Below are 20,835 nucleotides of genomic sequence, written 5' to 3'. Positions count from 1 at the left end.
TCCTGTTACTATCATGAAATTGCGCAAAGATTCTCAGACGACCTTGCGATAACCGTGTCATTATCCCATGAATAAAGAGGAATTCTCCCATCACTTTTTATTCAAGGGACTTTCCCATGAATCAAAAGTGATACTAGAATTCTTCTTTATTCACAGGATTGATACTAGAATTCTTCTTTATTCACAGGATAATGACACAATTATTGTGATGTTGTAATCTTTGCACAATTGTGTGATAGTGACAGGATATGGTCCTATCACTTTTGCCTGTGTGAAAATGTCCTCTGTTAGTTTTGCCACCCCACCCCTTGGTGGCCTTTGATAGCTACCTTGCTGGCATAGGACTTATAGCACTGTTTTACTGTGGATATCTTCCTTCCTGGAAGAGTACCCAGAATGTGATGCCGAGGGACTCCTGTTCAGCCCCTTGGTCTGTGGTCTGTGGGTTCCTTCAGAGGTCAGTTCTGTCTCACATGCTGTTTATCATATACATGGAACTTTGGGGTGAGGTTGTTCAGGGTTTAGGAGATCAGTACTATCAGTATGTGAATGACACAATGAAGATTTTCACACGACATCGTTATATCGTTCCTTTATTGTCCCAAAATGTAGTGGAATCATCATAACAGACGATTCCAAAAGATTTTCACATGAGACTGTTAGTCTTCTTAAAATGTTGATATATCAGAATTCAGCAATAAATGATTACAAAACGATTTCAAAACAGTTGAATTGCTGAATTCTGATATATCAACGTTTTAAGAACGCTAACAGCCTCATGTGAAAAACCTTTTGGAATCGTCTATCTGTTATGATAGGGTAATGGGACAAAGAGGAGCATCTATCCAGACAATCTCAGTGTTCTAGTGGGTTCATAAAGGAAGATATGGTCCTTCAAATAGCCTAGGCCCAGTTAAGGGTTGTGCACTATCTATGCCTGTTCCTAGAGGTTTCAGATCTGGCAGCTGTGACCCATGCCTTGTTTACATTCTGTCTGGATTTACTGTAAAAGGTGGATCAGCCTTTGAAAAGTGTTTGGAAACATCAGCTGGTCCAAAGAGCTGCAGCCAGGAAGGACATACCATATATACTCAACTATATCTCATGTATAAGTCAAGGGCAGATCTTTGGGCCAAAATGATGGATTTTGATATGACCTGTGGAAAATTCAAAAGTAAGATTTTGGGTCATGTAGCAAAGGATCTAAAAGATGAAGCAATGGAAAACAATGCCAAAGAACATACAAAATTGCAGGAGGTATAACTTTGTGTTCACAGTGAAGGTTTGGATGGATTAAACAGTAGAGAGGCGGGCAGCACTTCTAGTACAGATTACACCAGGGGATGGTTTCTGTTTTTATGAGAGTTAAGATACAGTACTTACATTGACCTATGGATAAGTGGACTCAGATTTTTTGGGTCAATTTTTAAACTAACAATTCTAGACTTATACATGAGTATATACAGTAACTCCCTTGTTAATAACAGCTCTGCTGGCTGCCAGTGTGTTTCTGGCCACAATTCAAAGTGCTGGTTATAACCTGTAAAGCTCTGTACAACTCAGGTCCATGTTACCTGAAGAAATATATTTCCCTATATGTGCCTGCCCTTGTTTTGATATCCAGGTAGGCCTTTCTCTCTATCTCAAGCCTCACATATACATTTGGTGGGGACATAGGAGAGAGGGCTTTCTCTGTATCTGTTCCCAGGCTCCTTCCTAGAGAGACCAGCCTGGCACCTTTCCTGCTGTGTTTCTACAAGCAAGACTTCTTGCTTGCTTGCTTGCTTGTTTGTTTAGGCGGCCTCTGAAGACATTACTGCTCAGGAGGAATTGAACATGCACAGTGTGCAATACTGTCTGTTTGTGTTTTTTTAAAAGCTGTGTTTTAAACTTTTTAATTTTATTTTAAACCTTTGTATGATGTAAATTTTGTTTTATTTAACTGTTGTAAGCCACCTTGAATCCCAGACTGGGAAAGGCATGGGATATAAATAAGTATAATAAATAAATACAATGTTTATGGAAAAGTCTATGAGAAGTAGTTCTCTACCTTTAGACTTTCAGTTGGTTTGGACTTCAACTGCCAAAAGCTCCAGGCACCAGAATCAGTGTTTAGGGATTCTGGATGGTGAAATCCAAAACATCTCTAAAGTAAAAAGGTCAAGAAGCACTGCCTTGCACCACCTTAGAGAATGGTAGTAAATATTTTTTCTCATCCACTTTCAGTGTGACCGAGAGATAAGCTTGGACAAAGGTGCAGACTCTGGTGAGAATGTGAGAGAAAGGGCTTTCTCAGTGGCTGCCCCCAGGCTTTGGAACTCCCTTCCAAGATAATTAGACTGGCACCCTCCCTGCTTTTTTTTTTTGCAGACAAATAAAGGCTTTTCTGTTTTGACAGGCATTTGATGAGCGACTGCATAAGACCTGTCTCACCTAAACAATGTGCTGAATTCTGCTAACTCTTGTGATCTATGTTTTAATCTGTTTTTTTAATTGTTTAATCTGTTTAGTGTGTTTTGTGAATTTTTAATAATGTTTTTATTAACTTGTTGTAAGCCACTCTGAGTCTGAACTGGGAAAAAGGCAGGATAGAAAATTGTTGTTGTTATTATTATGGGCCACAGGTAGTATTGTGACTAATATGTCAGACAAGAATGGGGAGAACCAGCCATGAATGTCCTTAGATGACCTTTAGCCAGTCACTACGTCTCAAGATGAAACTGTAACATGGTTATTATGTTTTTGACACTCATCTGAATCCACTGAGAGAATGACAGCTGTGTCTCCTTAATTTCCTTTGTGGCATTTAATTCTATGTTTGTTACTCTAGGTATGGTGTCTGTTTTGGATTTGATGCAAGGTGGCTTCCCATCGCGTGCTTCTTTCCACGAACTATATAATATGTACAAAAAGTACATGCCTCCAAAGCTGACTCGTTTGGATCCGAGACTCTTCTGCAAGGTACTAATGTTGAGAAGGCTGAAATATGTTGCTTTTATGTGTTATGTGTCATCACAAACTGGTATTAATTGATACCGAGCTTACAAATGTTTGCATTAACATTAACTTGTTAACATTAATTTGTGAAGAAATTAATTTGAAAACATTAAACTGTCAAGCATTTTTTAAATATTAAATTTGTTAAAACATTACAATAAAAATATAATTTAAAATGACTAAAAATGTTCAGTAATGTATTAAAGCAAAGCATTACCCTTTACTCAGAAGTAACATCATTAGCATTTAATGATTGAAATAACAAATTTTAAAATCATAGTTAAATTTTAAAAAATTAATTAGGGCTAATAAGTTACAGTGGGCCTGCCCTATCGGCAGGCTAGGAATCCATGGATTTGACTACCTTCGGATCCCAAACATGTGCAGGCAGATGCGCTGATGCAGTTTGTAGCTAAAATCTATATAGAGGAATTTTACTTAGCTCAAATTGAGTGGGGGCCGGCTACAAGGACTCTATGAAACTGTCTCCCGCCTGTATACCGAGGGGCCGGTAGATCCAAGAAATGATGCAGAGGCAGAAGTCTCCAATTAAGTATATTTTTATTTAAACAGTATTTCACTATCACACATTCATTCATTCAAGGCTCAGGAAATCAGGGATTAGCTTGGTATAGGGTTTGAGGCAGAACTACGGGTTATACTTACTAATAGCTGGGCTTGCTTCCGGAGTCCACTTGGGTGAAGTGAGTTGAGACACAGTTGTTCTGAGAGCGTTAGTTGAACGGAAGTGCTGGAGCAAGACTAGAGATCACAGTGATGTAGTGTCCCCATGAACTCCAAACTAGCACACTGAGGGGGATTTCCAGGGGTTTTTGAAGGCTAAAACTAGCTGCAGGTCAAAGTCTTAGACTGTATGGGGTGAGGTAATCTGGTCTGACAATATTCAAGGGAAATGGGAAGAGAGTTAAGGTGTTAGCCACTCATCAGGTGAGATATCTTGGCAGTCATCACCCATTCTTCTGATTATGGAGATGATGAGGATCCCATTTGCAACTTCCAAACTACCTGCTGGGGTATTGTTCCCAAAAGGTCCCATTAGATTGACCTCACCTGGGTGTAGTGCGTACATGTCCCATCCCTCTGGGGATTATGGTGGACTGCATGACAGGGTCCACTGGGGTCATGTGGAATACCACATGCACACCAAAATTCAGAAAAATGCACTTTGGCTAACATGTTGCAAACACATTGCCACCCACTGAATAGTATGAGACTTGAGCATCCACATCTGTGGTTTGTCCTGGAACCAAACCATTGTAGATGGGAAGGGTCCACTGAACTTTTAAGTAAATTATTTCCAAGCTCTTGTTGTAACCTTTAATCTCTCAAAAGATTTGTTTTATGAACACATGTGTTTTTCTTTTCTGTTAGGCACTCTTCAAAGCTCTTGGATTGAATGAAAATGACTATAAATTTGGATTAACCAAAGTGTTTTTTAGACCCGGCAAGGTAAGCATTACAGCTATCCATGAAGAACTGATGAAGGTGAAATGGCATGATTAATATTTTCTCTCCATCCTTTTTGCAAAGTAATTGATAGCTAAGGTAGTTCTGCTTTACTTGAAAGCTGGGTTGTAAGAAAACTCAATTTAATCTTGTCTGTGTTGATGATGCAAATACACAAATTGACCTGGCTGTCTTCATGTTTTATTTCTCTATTTATTTAAAATATTTCAACTCCAGCTCTCTCCTTGCTCATGGGGGCTTATGCCAGATTTAAAAGATACATCTCTGCAATTTGGAAAGTCATAAAGTTGGACAAACCTTTAAACCTCCACAGTTGATGATGCAGTGTTGTAATCGAAAAGCATTTGCAAAGAAATAGGCCTTACATCTTTTCCTAAAGGCCAAGAGAGAGAGAAGAAGCTTTATGGAGCTTTTTGGATAGTGCTAAGCCTCCATGGTTGCAGGAGGCCTATTCATTTTTTTAACAGTATTTGTTGTTGTGTGTGGCGACCCCATAAGTGAGACCCCAAGGCAAACCTATCACAGGGTTTTCCTGACAAAATTTGTTCGGAGGGGACGTGCTATCAAGTTGAGAGAGCTTGTCTTACTCAAATCAACCAATCGCTTTATGTGGCCAAGGAGAGATTTGCATGCTAGTCTCCTGGAGTCCTAGTCCAGCACAAAAACACCACATTGGTCTGTATATATTGATATGTAGATGTCTATATATCAGTCATCAAATCTAGAGTTGGAAACTTCTGCCAGACCACCAAGTGAGAAATTATACATGAAATTATTCACGTCCTAGATCCTGGGTGGTTTTAAAGGCTAGTACTAGCACCTCATGTAGCCTAAATACCCTAAAGGTGCCAGATATCATCTGATCTTGGCAGGTAAGCAGGGTCAGCCCTGGTTAGTACTTGGATGGGAGACTGCAAATGAATACCAGCTGCTGTAGGTTGGATTTTAGAGAAAGTTAACTGGCAAAAAACCCTCTGAGTATTCCTTGCGTAAGAAAACCCTATCAGGTTCATGGGGTCATCATAAGTCAACAGGCAACTTGGAGGCACACACATACAACAGCACCTTGTTTAGACCACAGAAGCTGGCCAGCTGCTAGTTTAGCCACCATTCATGTTGTCAGGGTTACAACATTCTACTTATAACAGAGCACTTTGTTCTTTAACATTCCATGAAGAATGCCTTCTAAATCCCCATCCCTTGTGTGAAGCTGGTTTTGATTTTTAGTTTGCAGAGTTTGATCAAATCATGAAGTCTGATCCAGATCATCTTGCTGAGTTGGTTAAACGAGTCAACCATTGGCTTATCTGTAGTCGCTGGAAGAAGATTCAGTGGTGCTCTCTGTCGGTCATTAAATGTATGTATTTAAGTACCTTGTAAGGGGGGTGGGAATTTTCTGAGCCAAATGTTCAAAGTTGCTTAAAGTGCTAACGCAGAGTGGAGCAACATGTAGCACTCATGCAGCACCTATCCACCTGATTTCATTGGCTGTATTGTGTGTAGGGCTGATGGGATTTGCAGGAATGCTTGTCTTGATGGAATTTTAGTTTGATTGAATGTTTTACTGAAGTTCCACAGAAATTGCCAAGCCTTATCATTAGGCAAATGTTTGAAGTGTAAATCCCACTTGTACAAAAATTGTTGCCAGCCTCTGCATCTTAACTGCATCAGAGAGAATGGAGACATCACCCATTATTCCAAGGATGCTCAATTCTCTTGATTTGAAGATGCTTATGTTGCCCCCATGGAATTTATCAGGGGCCATATTAATACCATCATGCCACTGCCATCACCAAAATTTGACTGGTGCCACCACAATTACAACTGCTACAAATTCAGAAGCAATGGCCGCAACTCTCTATTGGGCATGAAGGTACTAGGGTGGTCTCCTACACCACAAAGCCCTGCATAACTTTATTATTATTATTATTATTATTAATATAGCTCTGTAGATTTTCACAGCGCTGTACATAAAAACAATAAATATATAAGAGTAAACCTGCCTATGGTGTACAATATAAGAAATAATAGGATAATACATATAAAATACATAGCAATACAGGAAATGGTTCAATAAAACAGGCAACAAAAAAGAATATCAAATAGCAAATGATAATTACGCAATGCCTGGGAACGCTGTGGTGACAGGAAGGTTAAGCAGGCCTTTGTAATCTACCTGAACTATTACTTACCCCTTCCATTGAAAAACATCCTTTCTGCAAATGTGTGTGGTATTGTCAGATTCTGAAAATGTCTATTTTTTCCTTGTTTATTACAGTGAAAAACAAAATAAAATACAGAGCAAGTGCCTGCATCAAAATACAAAAGACTATCCGTATGTGGCTGTGCAAGAGAAAGCATCAACCACGGTAAGAAGAAGCAAGAGTTGTATCAAGTCTTGTATCCCATTCCTAAATATCTTTGCTGGTAAACCAAATTAGCTGCATGGTATTGGTGCTGGTAAAAATCTTCATGCCTTAAGATACTGAGAAACAGGAAGGAAAGGATGATACTTCTACCACACCCTTGCTCTCTGAGCCTAATTTAAGGCAGGAGTATGGAATGAGTCATCTTCCAGATGCTGTTGGACTGCAATGGGAATCACATCTTGGCCATGAGCCATGTGGGCGGTGGCAGATACACATTACAGTTTAACAACAGCTGGAGAGCAGGGGGTTGGACTGGATGGCCCTTGTGATCTCTTCCAACTCTATGATTCTATGATTCTATTCTATGATTCTATGTCCCCAATCCCTGTCTTTAAAGATTTAATGGAGAGAACATGGCAGCATTCAGTGGAAACGGTGGTGGGATGGGAAGTGAATGGACCAGTCCTCAATACATTTCCTATCATGCCCTTTATGCTCTTAGTGTTTCCTTTATCTTTTTACTTAGCCAAATGTTAGGTCTTCAAAGAGCCATTATATCTACAGACTTATGTACCTGTTATACCTGTAATTATCTGAAACAGGAAGACAAAATATTATTGAACAGATCAAGTGTACTTTTTTCTAGCACCACTCTGTCATATTGAGAAAGTTTCCACGGTCTTGAGGCAACTTCCAGAATCAGTCTTATTGAACGTTTCTCCCATCCTAACATTCATTTCTCTTGGTACCTAAAATAGAATAAATTTACTTTTGCTATTACCATATTACACTTTCTGTGTTGTTGCACAGCATAGTACAGGTTTTTAGCCCCTGTTTGCCCTCAGCTCGCTGCTTCTTACATGCAAGAATTTATCTGAAACTTAGATATTCCTTTCACAGCATAGATGGTCTAATCAAGGTTCGAACACTGAAGACAAGGCTTGACAAATTCAATGAAGTAGTGAGTGCTCTGAAAGAGGGAAAAGCAGAAATGAGCAAGCAGGTCAACGACCTTGAAATGTCTATTGATGCTCTGATGGTCAAGATCAAGGTAAGATGTAACACTTGGGCAGGGGAAAAGGAACATAATTACTTTCTGTAGAACAAAAGAGGTCAAAGTGTGGTCTGCAAGATTACATGTCACACTCAGTGCCATTTTTTGTAACCCCCCAGAGTTTCCCAGGGGTCACAGATTGTTCCAGGATACCCCAATAAACACTAGGGGTTGTGGAGGGCCTTTTCATTACGTTTAGAGACTCCCTGGGTCATCCAGGAATCGAAGAAGTTTACCGTACAGTGTAATGATAACATTCCGGGAATGGAATGAGAACGGAACGTAGTGAAGTTTATCGCACAGTATGGTTCGCATTGAGTTCTCATTCCGAGCCCAAAGTGTTCCAAAGTGTTCCAATAGCGTTCCAGGGTGAAAATGATGAAAAACAGTTCTCCGACAGATGAAACGTTATCATACCGTTACATGAAAAGTTATTGCAGTAATCCTATCCGTTCTTATATCTGTTCTGTCAGTCCTCATGTCCTGATTGTCTGAGACAATTTCCTCCTCTGCAGTCTTAGAGCGTCCAAAAAGCCTAATGCTCTTCTGAGTATGACATGGCGCCATGTGACCATAGAGGAATGATTTTCCTCAAAGCAGAAATGGTTTTTCTCCACATCACATTTAAAAAATGTTTATTTGTTAATTTCTTATGGATATATACACACACACACACACACACACACACACATGTTTATGTTTTTTTGTTTGTTTACATAGATACATATGTATATATACAGTCGGCCCTTCTTATACACGGATTTTTTATACACGGATTCAAGCATACACGGTTTGAAAATGTTCAAAATATATATAAATTTCAAATATCAAACCTTGGTTTTCCATTTTTTATAAGGGACGCCATTTTGCTATGTCATTATATTTAATGGGACTTGAGCATACACGGATTTTGTTATACACGGTAGATCTTGGAACCAAACCCCAGCGTATAACAAGGGTCCACTGTATTCACACATACGCATACGCTCATATATCTTTTTGTTTATGGACATATATATATATATATATATATATATATATATATATGTGTTTTTAAATATGTGAGTGATATGTGTATGCATGTATATCTATATGTCTATCTCGATGTGTGTGTGTGTGTGTGTGTGTGTGTGTGTGTGTGTGCCTGCGTGCGTGTGTGTTTGTTTATATATATAATAGGTATGGATACATACATATGTATATATATTCACACGCACACATACACACGTATATCTTTTTGTTTATGGACACACACACACACACATATGTTGTTTTGTACATATGTGTGTGTTATGCGTATGCATGTAAGAAGATTTCCGGGTCAAAAAGACGATTGAGTGATGAAGTCATGGTATCACTCCCCTCCAAATTAAATACGCATGCGGAATAGCGGAACGATATGAGAACGTACTCAGATAAAAAGGAAGGTACTGTGTGGCAAAATGCATTCCCATAACGTTATCATCCTGTTATAACTTCTCCAATGCGATAATTCCTATTCCCAAAGCGTTTCTGCTCGTAACCGTTTCAGAACTCAATGGGAATGTTACAGGCTTTGATGTGATAAACTTCAAAAAGATTTCAATTTTGTTTGCCCTAGAAGCCCTCAAGGGTGGCATGGGAGCAATTCAACCACATTTTTAAGCCCCTCTGGGCAAATATAGCCCCAGAAGGACTTAAAAATAAATAAACAGGAAGTGAACTTCTGCTCACTTCCTGTTGTTAAAAAGGGTTTATTCTAGCCAAAAATGGCCAGAAAGGTCTCCTCAAATTGTGTTTTTTTAAATTATACTTTCTAAAAAGTTTCTTTGTGAACCACCTTGGGTCCAGTTTAGGAGCAAGTTGGCATAAAAATAGAAAACAAACAAGCAAACTCAAATAAATAATATCTGTGTGTATTTCAATTATTTTATTTTGCAGGCCACTGAAATGCCTAGACAACAGATACAGAAGGAGTATGATGCATTAGTCAAAAGCTCAGAACAACTTCTGGGTTCCCTACAGAAGAGGAAGCAACAGGAAGAAGAGGCAGAAAGGTTGCGACGTATCCAGGAAGAGATGGAAAAAGAAAGAAAGAGGCGTGAGGAAGAGGAACAACGTCGGAAGAAGGAAGAGGAGGAAAGGAGACTGTGAGTGAAATCATCAGCTCTAGGTCTGAGGTTAATGGGGAAAAATGGCATGAAGAAACTAGTGAATATTCTTTGTCAGAATTGTAGAGAGAACCACATTTAAAACAGAGATTGTAAATCCTTTTCACTTTTGAAACACCACCAGTATTTCTGATTCAGATGGCTTTTCCCACATATCTTCTCTCCAGCCTGTACTAAATGCAGACAGATCTTAATTTCCGGGCACTCAGAGAGCAAGGCTTTCTGCTGGGGAAAAGGTGATTCTTTGTCCAGAAAGTAAATGTATTAATTGTTTCATAATCACACGTGTGTGTGTGTGTGTGTGTGTGTGTGTGTGTGTGTGTCCCTTGTGTACTGGAAGGAGATATCAGGTGTGTGGGAGAACCAGCCTTGTAGAAGTACAAGAGAACATTTTGAAAATTAAGTAGAAAACCCCCTCCAAAACAATCCAATTAGAAGAGAGCATGTCGTGTGGTGGTGGAATGCTGATTGCTGAGAGAGGAAAGCTGGCATGTGGAGGGAATTGGAGTGAAATATCCTGGGAGACAGCGTAACTGCTTTGTTGGAACCCCAAATACAATGCAGTGCAACATTCTTATTGTGACTTTAAATTTTGGACAACTCTATCCTCAATGCAGGTAACACAGTGCACTGCAGATGACTATGACTGCAGCATCCATAAACCTCAGCAGGCATAGCCAATGGTAAAGGATTATTGGAATTGTATGGTAACAAGAAAGTGAGGAGAAGGCATGTAACAGCTCAACCTTTCTTTCTATAACTATCAATTTTATTTTTCTAGAAAATATGAGATTGAAGCAAAGAGAAAACAGGAGGAAGAGGAGAGGAAAAAAAGGGAAGAAGAAGAAAGGCGAATTCAGGTGTGTGTCATGGTAACTATAGTTGTTACACTTTGTGTATCTTGCAGCATTATCCTAATGCTTCCATTGTAGACACACTAAAATCTGGGGCTGAAACTTATTGAAATATATAGAATCATAAAGTTGTAAGGCACTGTAGAGGCAATCTAGTCCACCTTGCCGTACAGAAATAAAAGGCTAAAGCAATCTTATAAGATGGCTACTAACCTGTGTTTAAAGACCCACACATGGAGAGTCCATCACCCTCTGAGGCAATCTATTCTATTATTGAACAATTCTTACATTGAATAAGTTCATCTTAATATTTAGTTGGAATCTCTTTTTTTTTTGTAACTTGAATCCATTTGGCTATGTTTTAGTCTATGGGAACAGCAGAAAACAAGCTCGCTCCATCTTATGCATGGCATCCTGTCAGATTTCTCACCCCCCCTTTTTTTTTTTAGTGTTAAAGATGGCAATAATTTTTAATTCTAAAAAAAGGGGGTGGAGATTATACAGCCTTTCAGATGTTGTTGGACTGCAGCTTTCAGCAAGCTTAGTATTGTCAGTGTTGAGGAATGATGGAAACTACAGTTCAAACACATTTGGAGGACTGGATGATTTGCACTTTTGTACTAAAGAAGTCCTTCTGTTTCACAGACTGTTGAGATGGAGTGTATGTGGGTGTGTGTATATGTGGCATCTAGATGTTATAGGCCAGCATCCTGTCAGTGACATCTGCAAGTCCGACATACTTCTCGTTATCTCTTTTTTTTATTGTTGCCAAGGTTTGTATTCTCTTCTTGCTTCAAAAATGACCAAAGGCTCACCTATTCCACCTTCTCACCTTTCACTGAGATAATCAGTGGAGGGCTGGGAGGACTAAAAAAAAACCCTGTCTGGCTCTGCCAAGACCTCAAGAGCACCCTGGCACATCTAAGTGGATAAGGACATCAGACTACATCTGGCCATGGGAACATGACCAAAGGTGTTTTCATTCCCCCTCCACTGCTCTTCAGCAGCCACTGAATGGCTGTGAAGTAGGGGCTATCACAGCAAAATGCTGACTCCTGGAGGAGGGAGCTGTAGTGTAGTTCTAGCTGCAGAATTTTTATTCTACACTCAATGATAGTGTAGAGGCATAGTTTGAAGAGGAAGAGAGGCAGAGAGGAGAGCTCTCTAAGGGAACAGGTACAAATTGCAAGTTCTTCAAAGATCCTTCTGAGCATTCATTTTAAAATAGACAATTGTAGTTCATATAGTGCATGCAGGAGTGCTAGATTTTAGACTGTAAATTTACTGGTCTGCTTTCAATCCAATATGAATGTTAAGCGAATTTGAAGGAGAAAGAAGTTCCGGTGCGTGAAAGAGAAAAGTACTTGTTAGGAGAAAGGTGTCAGGTTTGAGAACTGAGGTTTCATAAGACAGCTTTTACTATTCATGGATATGACAGAATAATGAAGCCATGATCTAGATGTCAAGCTTTGGAAAAGATTCTTTGCAAAGTAATATTAATCTGCTGAAGCTTTTAGTTATAGTCTAAATCTAATAGCATCTCAGTGACAAAATATATTGCTTGATCGCTGAATTTTGCTTTTATTATGAACATTTCATTGATGTGTTCTTTGTTTTGTAATGTGACTTTTTATGAACTTTCTAAACTGTTTTAAATTACAAGAAGTAAAAGATGGTTGTTGGTATCTTTACCAATGAATTTCCAGATAATCTGTGTGTTCCAAATGTTTGTATAACTAATGAATGAGACATATGAAAGAATATATAACATAGGTGAAGCCTTGCGATTTCAGAGATTTTACAGAATATACAGAACCTGAATCCCATTTGGAAAAAAAACGCAAAATCTACAAAAAATACGTATGTATTTGCTGTGCTTGGAACCCTATTGTAGACTGAAACAAAGTACCTGAACAGACAGGCCAAAATAAAGCTGCTTCAGGCCACTTTGGAGGTATGCTGTTTAAATGATACACACATCTTAAGAGGCCAGAAGCTGCGCCAAAGGTGTGCCCCAGTCCTTAGGAATGGAGCATGGTTTTGGTGTGACTTCCAGCCTCTTTAGATGCATGCATGATTTAAACAGCACACTTCCAAAGTGGCCCACAGTAGCTTTATTTTGGCCTGTCTGTTTGGGCCCTTAGTATTTATTGCTTTTATATATTTGAAAAGTTATTTAACATATTACCTACCATAGTTATGACATTTGGTTTTTTTAATGTTGTTCAGTCAAAGAGTTCTGTGCTATTTTACCTATTTATAATCTTAGTTAGATATATTTCAAGAGCCATGGGAAAAGAATCGGCTTATTATCAGTTATTATCAGCTGCAGCTTTGTCTTTATATACCAAAATGTTGGTGGTCTTCGTGGCATGGAGAGTTAACTGTATAATGAACTTGGGGTTGTGTTCAGATGAAATTGAAGGATGGCATGTTTGTCTCAGATGATGCAGTCTAAATGCTAGTAGGCAGAGATTAATAGCACATCCTTTACAGATTTTGAGGTTAAAATCACACAATTCCAATGTACTAGAATATGATCAATGTTAATCTTTCATATTTACGCCACATCATTTTATCCCATTTTCTGGCCTGGTAATGAAGTTTGCACCAGAGGGGAGGGTTGAATTTATAGGTACAGGATTTCTTGGCTGGTGAGAGACATAAAAGTGCTTTGTTAAATTGCATACCAGGGAGAGCCGATTGCATTGAGGTCCAAAGCTAATGTTTGCCCCTGTGTTCCTTTAGTGGACTTCAGGGACATACCATGACCAACACAGAAGTGAAGTGATGTCACTTCTTGTTTTGGCTGAAAGCTGGCCATTTAGAGGGGGTTTAGTGAATAATACTGGGTAATAGGGGTAGTTTGAGCCTTTATGACTGTTTTGGCGATTTCCTGGGAAACTTGAGGGCTGCTGAGCACAAATTAGGGGGCTTTATGCCATGCATGAGGCACCCTTTCCTCACCCCTGATCTATATCTGTTGGATTCCATTTCCTTTCATTTTCTGATGGCAGCAGAGCAGATGTTTCTTTTAGGAAGGCTTTCTCTCTTAGGCCACCTCCAATTGGCATTCCTTCTGGTGACTGTTACTACTGGTTAAACTAAATTAGGGATCTGCATAGGAAATCCTCCATATCAGAAAGAAAGATTACTTGATAATATCATAATGGGAATGAGTGCCATTGCCCATTCATGTCAATTGTTTCAGCCCACTGCTATGGGAAGGAATTGTTGGATTAGACAGCTTAAAATTGAATCTTCAGACTACATTGGTAGTAGTGTGTTAGCATGTGGCTACTTAGGACTTGAAGCCACAGAAAATTAGCATAGAAAATAGCTGTATAAATTTGGTTGAAAATACAAAGGTTCATGAGTTTTAATGAGGGTTCCATCTATGTAAATTATATTAAGTCCTGCAGAAAACTGTGAGACTCTTGCTGAATTATTCTGAAATGGCCAAGAAACAAAACTTCAAAATAACCTGTTCTCGAGAAAAGCAAAAATAACTTCTTGACATGCTGCTTGAGAATCTGATATACAAAAGAGCAACGTATTGTAAGTGCTTTGAGAAATATATTCAGTAATCATTTCTGTCATGTCTTGGCTCCTTGGATCTTAGACCATTCTGGCATTCTTAAAAATTAAAACAGCTGGCATTATTTTGAACTTTTGAAAAATGCTTGCTTTTGAGTAAACAATTTAGTAATCTAACTCATTTTCTAGACATCTTGTTTCTGTCATTTTAAAAACTTGGGCCCTAAGCAGATGGGCAGGATGACAGGGGCCAAGCCCATGCTATCTTGATCTGGGTCCAGACCTGGGTCAGTCCCCGGGCCAGCACAGTAACAGACGGGTATTTACACTCCTTCCTTTGTTGTTGGGTCTGCTGAGAAGATCCTCGTTGAGGCCTGTAAGGGTGGAAGCAGGGTATCTGGCTACATCCATCTGGCCAGGTGCCCTCATCTCAGAAGCCACAATGGGGGTCTTCTCATCACACACAATGATGGAGGTAGGTACGGGGTACTTGAGGCTGTCTGGTTTGCTGGTTGTCACTGAAGAGTTTCCTAGATACTCCACGGCAAACAGCTGATCTTTTTAGACTGGTTTAAGGCCCCTTTGGGCTGGACCAGGCAGGATCCACTGGATCCATGACTGGTCTGCCTGGCCCTGGCCCGGTGCTAATGGCCTTTGTTGTCCAGACAGGATAACATATGTCTGGGGAGAGCACAGGCCTTTTGACCCATGTATACAGGCCCTTGGTTACTCTTAACATGAAGGTCTTCATATCACTAAAACAGATACTGCTTTTCTTATTGTATTACTTGCTTGCCTTGATTCACACTGCTCTGAATCACTACAAATGGGTTGTAGTGCCCATTTGGACACAGATGATTTAAGACAGGGGTCAAAAACCTCTACCCTTCATGCTCTGTCTACATACCTCTGAGCAATGATTGGTGGATTTTTAATATACCCTCCATAAAACTGAGTGGAAACCTACAGTTAGGTGTGCTGTTGCTGTGAAAAAAACTGGTGTAATTTAATGGGCAAAACCTAGGATTTTCCCTGCCTCTCTCCCCCAAAATGGGGGGGAAATGGGTTATGGAATATTTTCCCTTAAAATAATGAATAAAATATTTAAGTCAAGGTGTTCCTATATTTACTGCTCCCAAATTATTTCTAAAATCTGAGTAGCAGGTAGACTTTCATGGAAGAACATGTACTGTATTTGACATCATTGCAATTTCTGGTCTTGGGTTCCCTTTTCCAGTTCTTTTGGTGGGAATGAGTGCTTTATGTCTGCTTGGCACTATGAACCACCAGAATAATAATTTTCTTCATTTTTGTAATGGTGATGATTTTTTGCTGATTTTATTTCATTGTATTTACCTGCTTCTCATAAGTTTGCAAAGTTAGAGAGGTTCACCTGGCCCCCAAACACCCTCCACCTTTGCTTTGGATGTCCCCCTGCCCCAAACTGGTCTAATTTCTTTTATGAACACCACTGGGTAAGTGGACTTGTAAACTTGCATGAAACATGTTCTTCATCATTGTGCAGGCTGAAGTTGAGGCTCAGCTTGCCAGAGAGCGTGAAGAAGCCAGCCAGCAGCAAGCAGTTCTGGAGCAAGAACGCAGAGATCATGAGCTGGCCATGAGAATTGCCCAGAGTGAATCGGAACTCATCAATGATGAATCTCAGCTAGATTTGGGACTACGCAGGTACAGCACTTTTTTGGTTCTGCTCTTTGAAAAATACATTTCCATTCAGAGGATATATATACAATATGTTATTTAAAAACACTGTTATGCCTTTTTTTTAATAAAGACAAGTCCATCAGTCTCCACCCTACACACAAAAACTTCTAATCTAGATGCCATGTTGTTCCAGATGCTGTCTGGACTGAGAATGGATATAGGTAATAAATTTATAGACTGGATTAAAGCAATATATACAAACTAACATGTGAGAATTATTATAAACGGAGAGAGGACAAAAACAATAAAAATTCAAAAGGGAACCTGTCAGGGATGCCCATTATCACCACCAGTGATGAACCTTCATGGGAATTGGAAAAAAGATGAGGAAGATAAAGATTCATAGAAGAGCAGGACAAATTTAAGTAAAGATTGAACATAAGAGGATATAAGACAAATTAGAGCAGCAAAGGTTTACCCAGGACGAGAAGAAAAAGGAAGTCAGTGCGTGTTGTATGGAAAAAATATAGGAGAATATTTTACTATATTTAGAAAGTATGCATGAGAAGATGGGAAAGTAAAGGTGAATGACTTAAAGGATTTAAATGTTGCAAGAAAATTTATATGGTTAAAAGGGGGATATGTACAGATGGAGATGATATAGTTCATTTTTCTGGGTTTTTTTTATTGTTTTTGACTGTTCGGCTGTTGTTTGGCTGTTGTCTGTTGGTTTGGTTTGTATTATGTGTATTAAAATTTAATAATAAAAAAGAGAAGCTAACAGGGTACCTTTAGCCCAGTTATCCTCTCTCACCATGTATCCCTTGTGGGGCCTTGTATGGATAAAATGGGAAGAGAAGAAGAACCATGTATGTAACCCTTCCAAAGAATGATGGGATAGAAATATAATGTGTAAATAAATGGAAACCAGGCTTCTGTTAATCTGCAGAGTAACTTTTCTTTTATGTAACCTGCCTTTTTTAATGTTGCAAATTGGTACAAAACTACTTAGGAAAAGGCTAAACTAATTTAAATGTCTTCTGTTTGCAGACCCAATGGAGCAAGCTGTCAAATGACTGCGTATGACATTTTCTTTCATTTTCTTTCTGCTTTGGGGCATTCTATCAAAATCTGTGGGTTTAAAAAATTAGAATAATTTTCACATGATAAGCCACCTTCATTCTTTACCCTCAAATACACATAATTTGAGCATGCAGTCAATACATCCTATTTAACTGTCAATCTTTCAGACTGCTTATATGAAGTTACAGTTGGTTATAATCTAAATGTCACATAGGAATGGGATCTGACAAAAGTAGGGTGTTTAATTCAATGTATATATTCTGAACATGAATATATGTTCAGCATGAATGATTCTTTTTTTTACTGGGATTGGTTTAATACAGCATATGTTTTAGGGCAGGATACCTGACTGCTGAACCAGTATTAGATTTTATACATTTACTAACATTACTATAGTAAAACTCTTTTGAACATTGTACTGTGCCTCCCTTCCTCACATGCACTTACTTCTTTTATAGGGAGCAAATGGCTACAGAAATATCAGCACTTTTGTCTAGGTGGGTGTAACAGGATGCCACCGGTAAATCAATTTAATCACCACATCAAAGAATCATAAGCTAAAATAAAAGGCAGTTCAATTCATTTGAATTGGTTTGAGAACATGAATAAATAACTTCAAATCAAGATGCAATCACTGTACAAATTTAGTACCAATTTGCAACTAGATTATTTCTTTTTCTAATAATTTCACCCTTTGTTATATCAGTTGCATGAAGAGACATTAATTTTCAGTAAAGTTCTACAAGATTGTGGACTTACATTATTTCAACAGATTTCACTATTTTATGTTGTCATTACTAATGTTGTTGTTGTTGTTAAACTTTACACTCCATCTTTTCACCTTTTCCTCAAAACCAAGAGTTCAGGTGTCTTTGGTATCATGTATTTTGAGATGGAGACCCTATAGGTCTCTTTTTGATATTACATTTACGTATGTAGCTATTGAAAATCAATTAAGACAAATCTATTTTAAAGAATGATGAGACTGGAAACTTACTTTGTTGACAGCATCCTTTAACTACTATTAGCTGGAATGCTAATAGACAGATGCCATATATTCAGTAGCCTTGTGTGAATAATGTTAGTATTCTTTTCTAGGACTTCAGTAAGGCTTTTATGAGCAGCAAATTAAAAAAATGTCTTTCTTTCCACTAGAACAGATGTACCCTTGTAGCAAGAAGCTAAGATGAAGCATTACTTTCTTTGGAATGTGTTTTTTTTTAAAAAAAGAATATCACCGAACAATTGATTAAATAATTGATGTTAAGCTATTTATATATTACTTTTAAATCCATAAAATCCCCCCTCTCTGTGTTACGTTCCCAAGAGTTGTTTTCTTCATGCAGTACAGAAGCAAGGCTTGGATTTTATATAATGACCAAATCTAAACAGCTGTCTTAACTCTTCCTTTTGTCTGCTAGTGATTAAAGGGAGGGGGATTTAGACATAAATTTCTAAATAGCAGAATACATGGGGGTATAGCTACAGAGAAGGGGGGCACTGCCCCCTCAAATACAAAAATTTCCATCAGTCCCCAAATTTCTAGCACTGCAGAGAATGAGACATTGAACTGTTATATTTGCATTCCCCTGGTATTTCAACTTCCCCTTTTCTTTGGATGCTATATTTCTTAATGCTCAACTGAAGTTTTCTGTTACTGCAATGCTAGAGATTTGGGGATTGAAGAAAAATTCAGTGGGGGACAGAATTCCTACTTTGTGGGTGGGCAGTGCCCCCATTTCTTCCTCCAACAGAACATACTGCTTGAGAAACAGCACAAGGAAATAAAGGGGATATCAGGTTTGTGATATAGTTTGGGCAGGTGGGATCACTTGAAGGTGGGATTATGCGGGGGGGGGGGGAGTTTTAAAAAGAAAGTTGAACACTTACATCAAGACCCTGTAGAGAAATCAAGCTGTAAAGTCATATAAGAAAAATAAACAAAAGATTGATTTTCATAGAACCATCACAGAAAAGCTAAGTTACACAATTGAATTACCGGCCTGTTACAGACTGTCAAAATAAAGCTGCTTCGGGTCTCTTTGGAGGTATGCTATTTAAATGATGCGAAAGCCACACTCCATTCCTAAGCACTGGAGTGCAGCTTTGGTGCAGCTTCCGGATTCTTAGGATGCATGCATCATTTAAACAGCATAACTCCAAAGAGACCCAAAGCAGCTTTATTTTGGCAGTCTGTAACAGGCCACCATTCTTAAACATTTCTCCTTTTACCCCAGATCTTTGTGCTCAGTTCTGTTAGGCTGATGGACAATGCAGCTAAATAAAGAAAATCCTCTAGATTTGTCACATTAATTGTTCAAGAAGCTTAGCCATTATACTGAAGAAATTCAATATAACTAGGCACCCTTTAGTATCTAACAGGTACTGGGCCAGCAATTTGAAACTTAACCTTTACATTTCATTGTGCCCTTACAGGACAGATTATTTTCACTTGCCTTCTGTAGTTGTAAGGACAATGAAATCCTAAAATTCATTTGAGTTTCAAATTGGTTAAATAGCGCATGGGGAATATGTTTGTCTTCTAAGCTGTACCTTTGTGACATGCCCTAATGTAATGACTGCAATAAGAAGGCTATTGATTTTTCAGCAAAAGGCCAAATGCCACATTTGAGATCACATTAATTGGCAAGGAACAGAATCCACCATTAATATTTTAATATTGAAAATTGAGTCCCTGTTGGCAGAGATAGTTGGATCACTATTGCCAGTTTTATTCTGTCTGCTAGATAATAACTTTGGAGAATTTTGTCTAGTTCTAACAAAATTCTAACCAAGAGTAGGGGTTTGCTTTTAGTAGAATTACCTTTAACTATCACATTAGATCTAACAGAATAAGGCAGTTTTATTCAGACAATAATATTTGTAAAGAGAAACAAAATGAAATTTGATTTTGTAAAAAAGAGAGTGAATTTAAAATGTTGGTGATTCAGATGGAATGAACCTATCCCTTTCCAGAAACATGCAGTTTCTTCTATCTGCTCTCTATGGGGAGGTATAGATTATAGCTGGGGGGGGGGGGGAATCTGACAACACCTCACTTCAGAAACAGTGATTTCATTTTTAAACAAGTTGTAATCACTGCCTTTAAAACATTTTGTTTTTGTAAAGCCCTTTTCTCCAAGGCCACTTCCAAGTTCTGTTTTTTCATTTTTAATTTGGGAGGTGCAGTGCAGTGGGTCCTGGCAGTGGGAGGTGAGCCTGACATAAATGGGAAGAGAAGTGTTGGAATAGCGAAGCAAGACTACCATCCAGGTTTCCTTTCATTACAGGACAGTAATGTCAAATATTAATTTGTTCTTAAATGTTACTTACAGTGCTCAGGTAACACAGTCTTTCCCCATGCTGATCTCCTGCTTAAATGATGACCTTGCCTGCCATGATTAATTTTGTGATGGGCTGACTTAACTGCTTTTACTGTGCTGCAGATCATGCATCTGGAGCCATATGTTGTTCAGGGCAACTGAATAATGAGACAGTTGGAAAGACCTGCCCTTGTCATCATAGTTTCCCACCTTCTCACAACAGAGCTTTTACAAATATCCTTGTAAAAAAAGGTGTAAAGTTATTCAGTTGTTAGGTTAAAATTGTAAGGTACTGTAGTTATAACTTTGTTACTGTTA

General features: G+C 38.6%; 1 protein-coding gene across 3 annotated transcripts in view; it reads left to right on the top strand.

The window, feature by feature from the left end:
• MYO6 (myosin VI) overlaps nt 1-20,835 on the top strand; it is a 160,801-nt gene that overhangs the window by 122,452 nt on the left and 17,514 nt on the right. For 2 of the 3 annotated variants that reach the window (XM_089530895.1, XM_089530894.1), the window contains exons 21-28: nt 2,831-2,961; nt 4,390-4,467; nt 5,713-5,842; nt 6,764-6,854; nt 7,755-7,905; nt 9,829-10,037; nt 10,840-10,918; nt 15,975-16,135. In XM_089530895.1, coding sequence (XP_089387021.1) covers nt 2,831-2,961; nt 4,390-4,467; nt 5,713-5,842; nt 6,764-6,854; nt 7,755-7,905; nt 9,829-10,037; nt 10,840-10,918; nt 15,975-16,135 — 1,030 coding nt within the window. Of the gene's footprint in view, nt 1-2,830; nt 2,962-4,389; nt 4,468-5,712; nt 5,843-6,763; nt 6,855-7,754; nt 7,906-9,828; nt 10,038-10,839; nt 10,919-15,974; nt 16,136-17,161; nt 17,192-17,652; nt 17,692-20,835 lie in introns of all 3 variants that reach the window. The other variant, XM_089530893.1, reaches the window with a different exon arrangement.

This window comes from Sceloporus occidentalis, unplaced genomic scaffold, assembly GCF_023333645.1.
Source record: "Sceloporus occidentalis isolate IW3139 unplaced genomic scaffold, rSceOcc1.0.p SCAF_6, whole genome shotgun sequence".
In the NCBI taxonomy this organism is placed as follows: Eukaryota; Metazoa; Chordata; class Lepidosauria; order Squamata; family Phrynosomatidae; genus Sceloporus; species Sceloporus occidentalis.
Note: the sequence above shows the minus strand (reverse complement) of the source record. Positions and strands in the feature narration are given on the sequence as shown.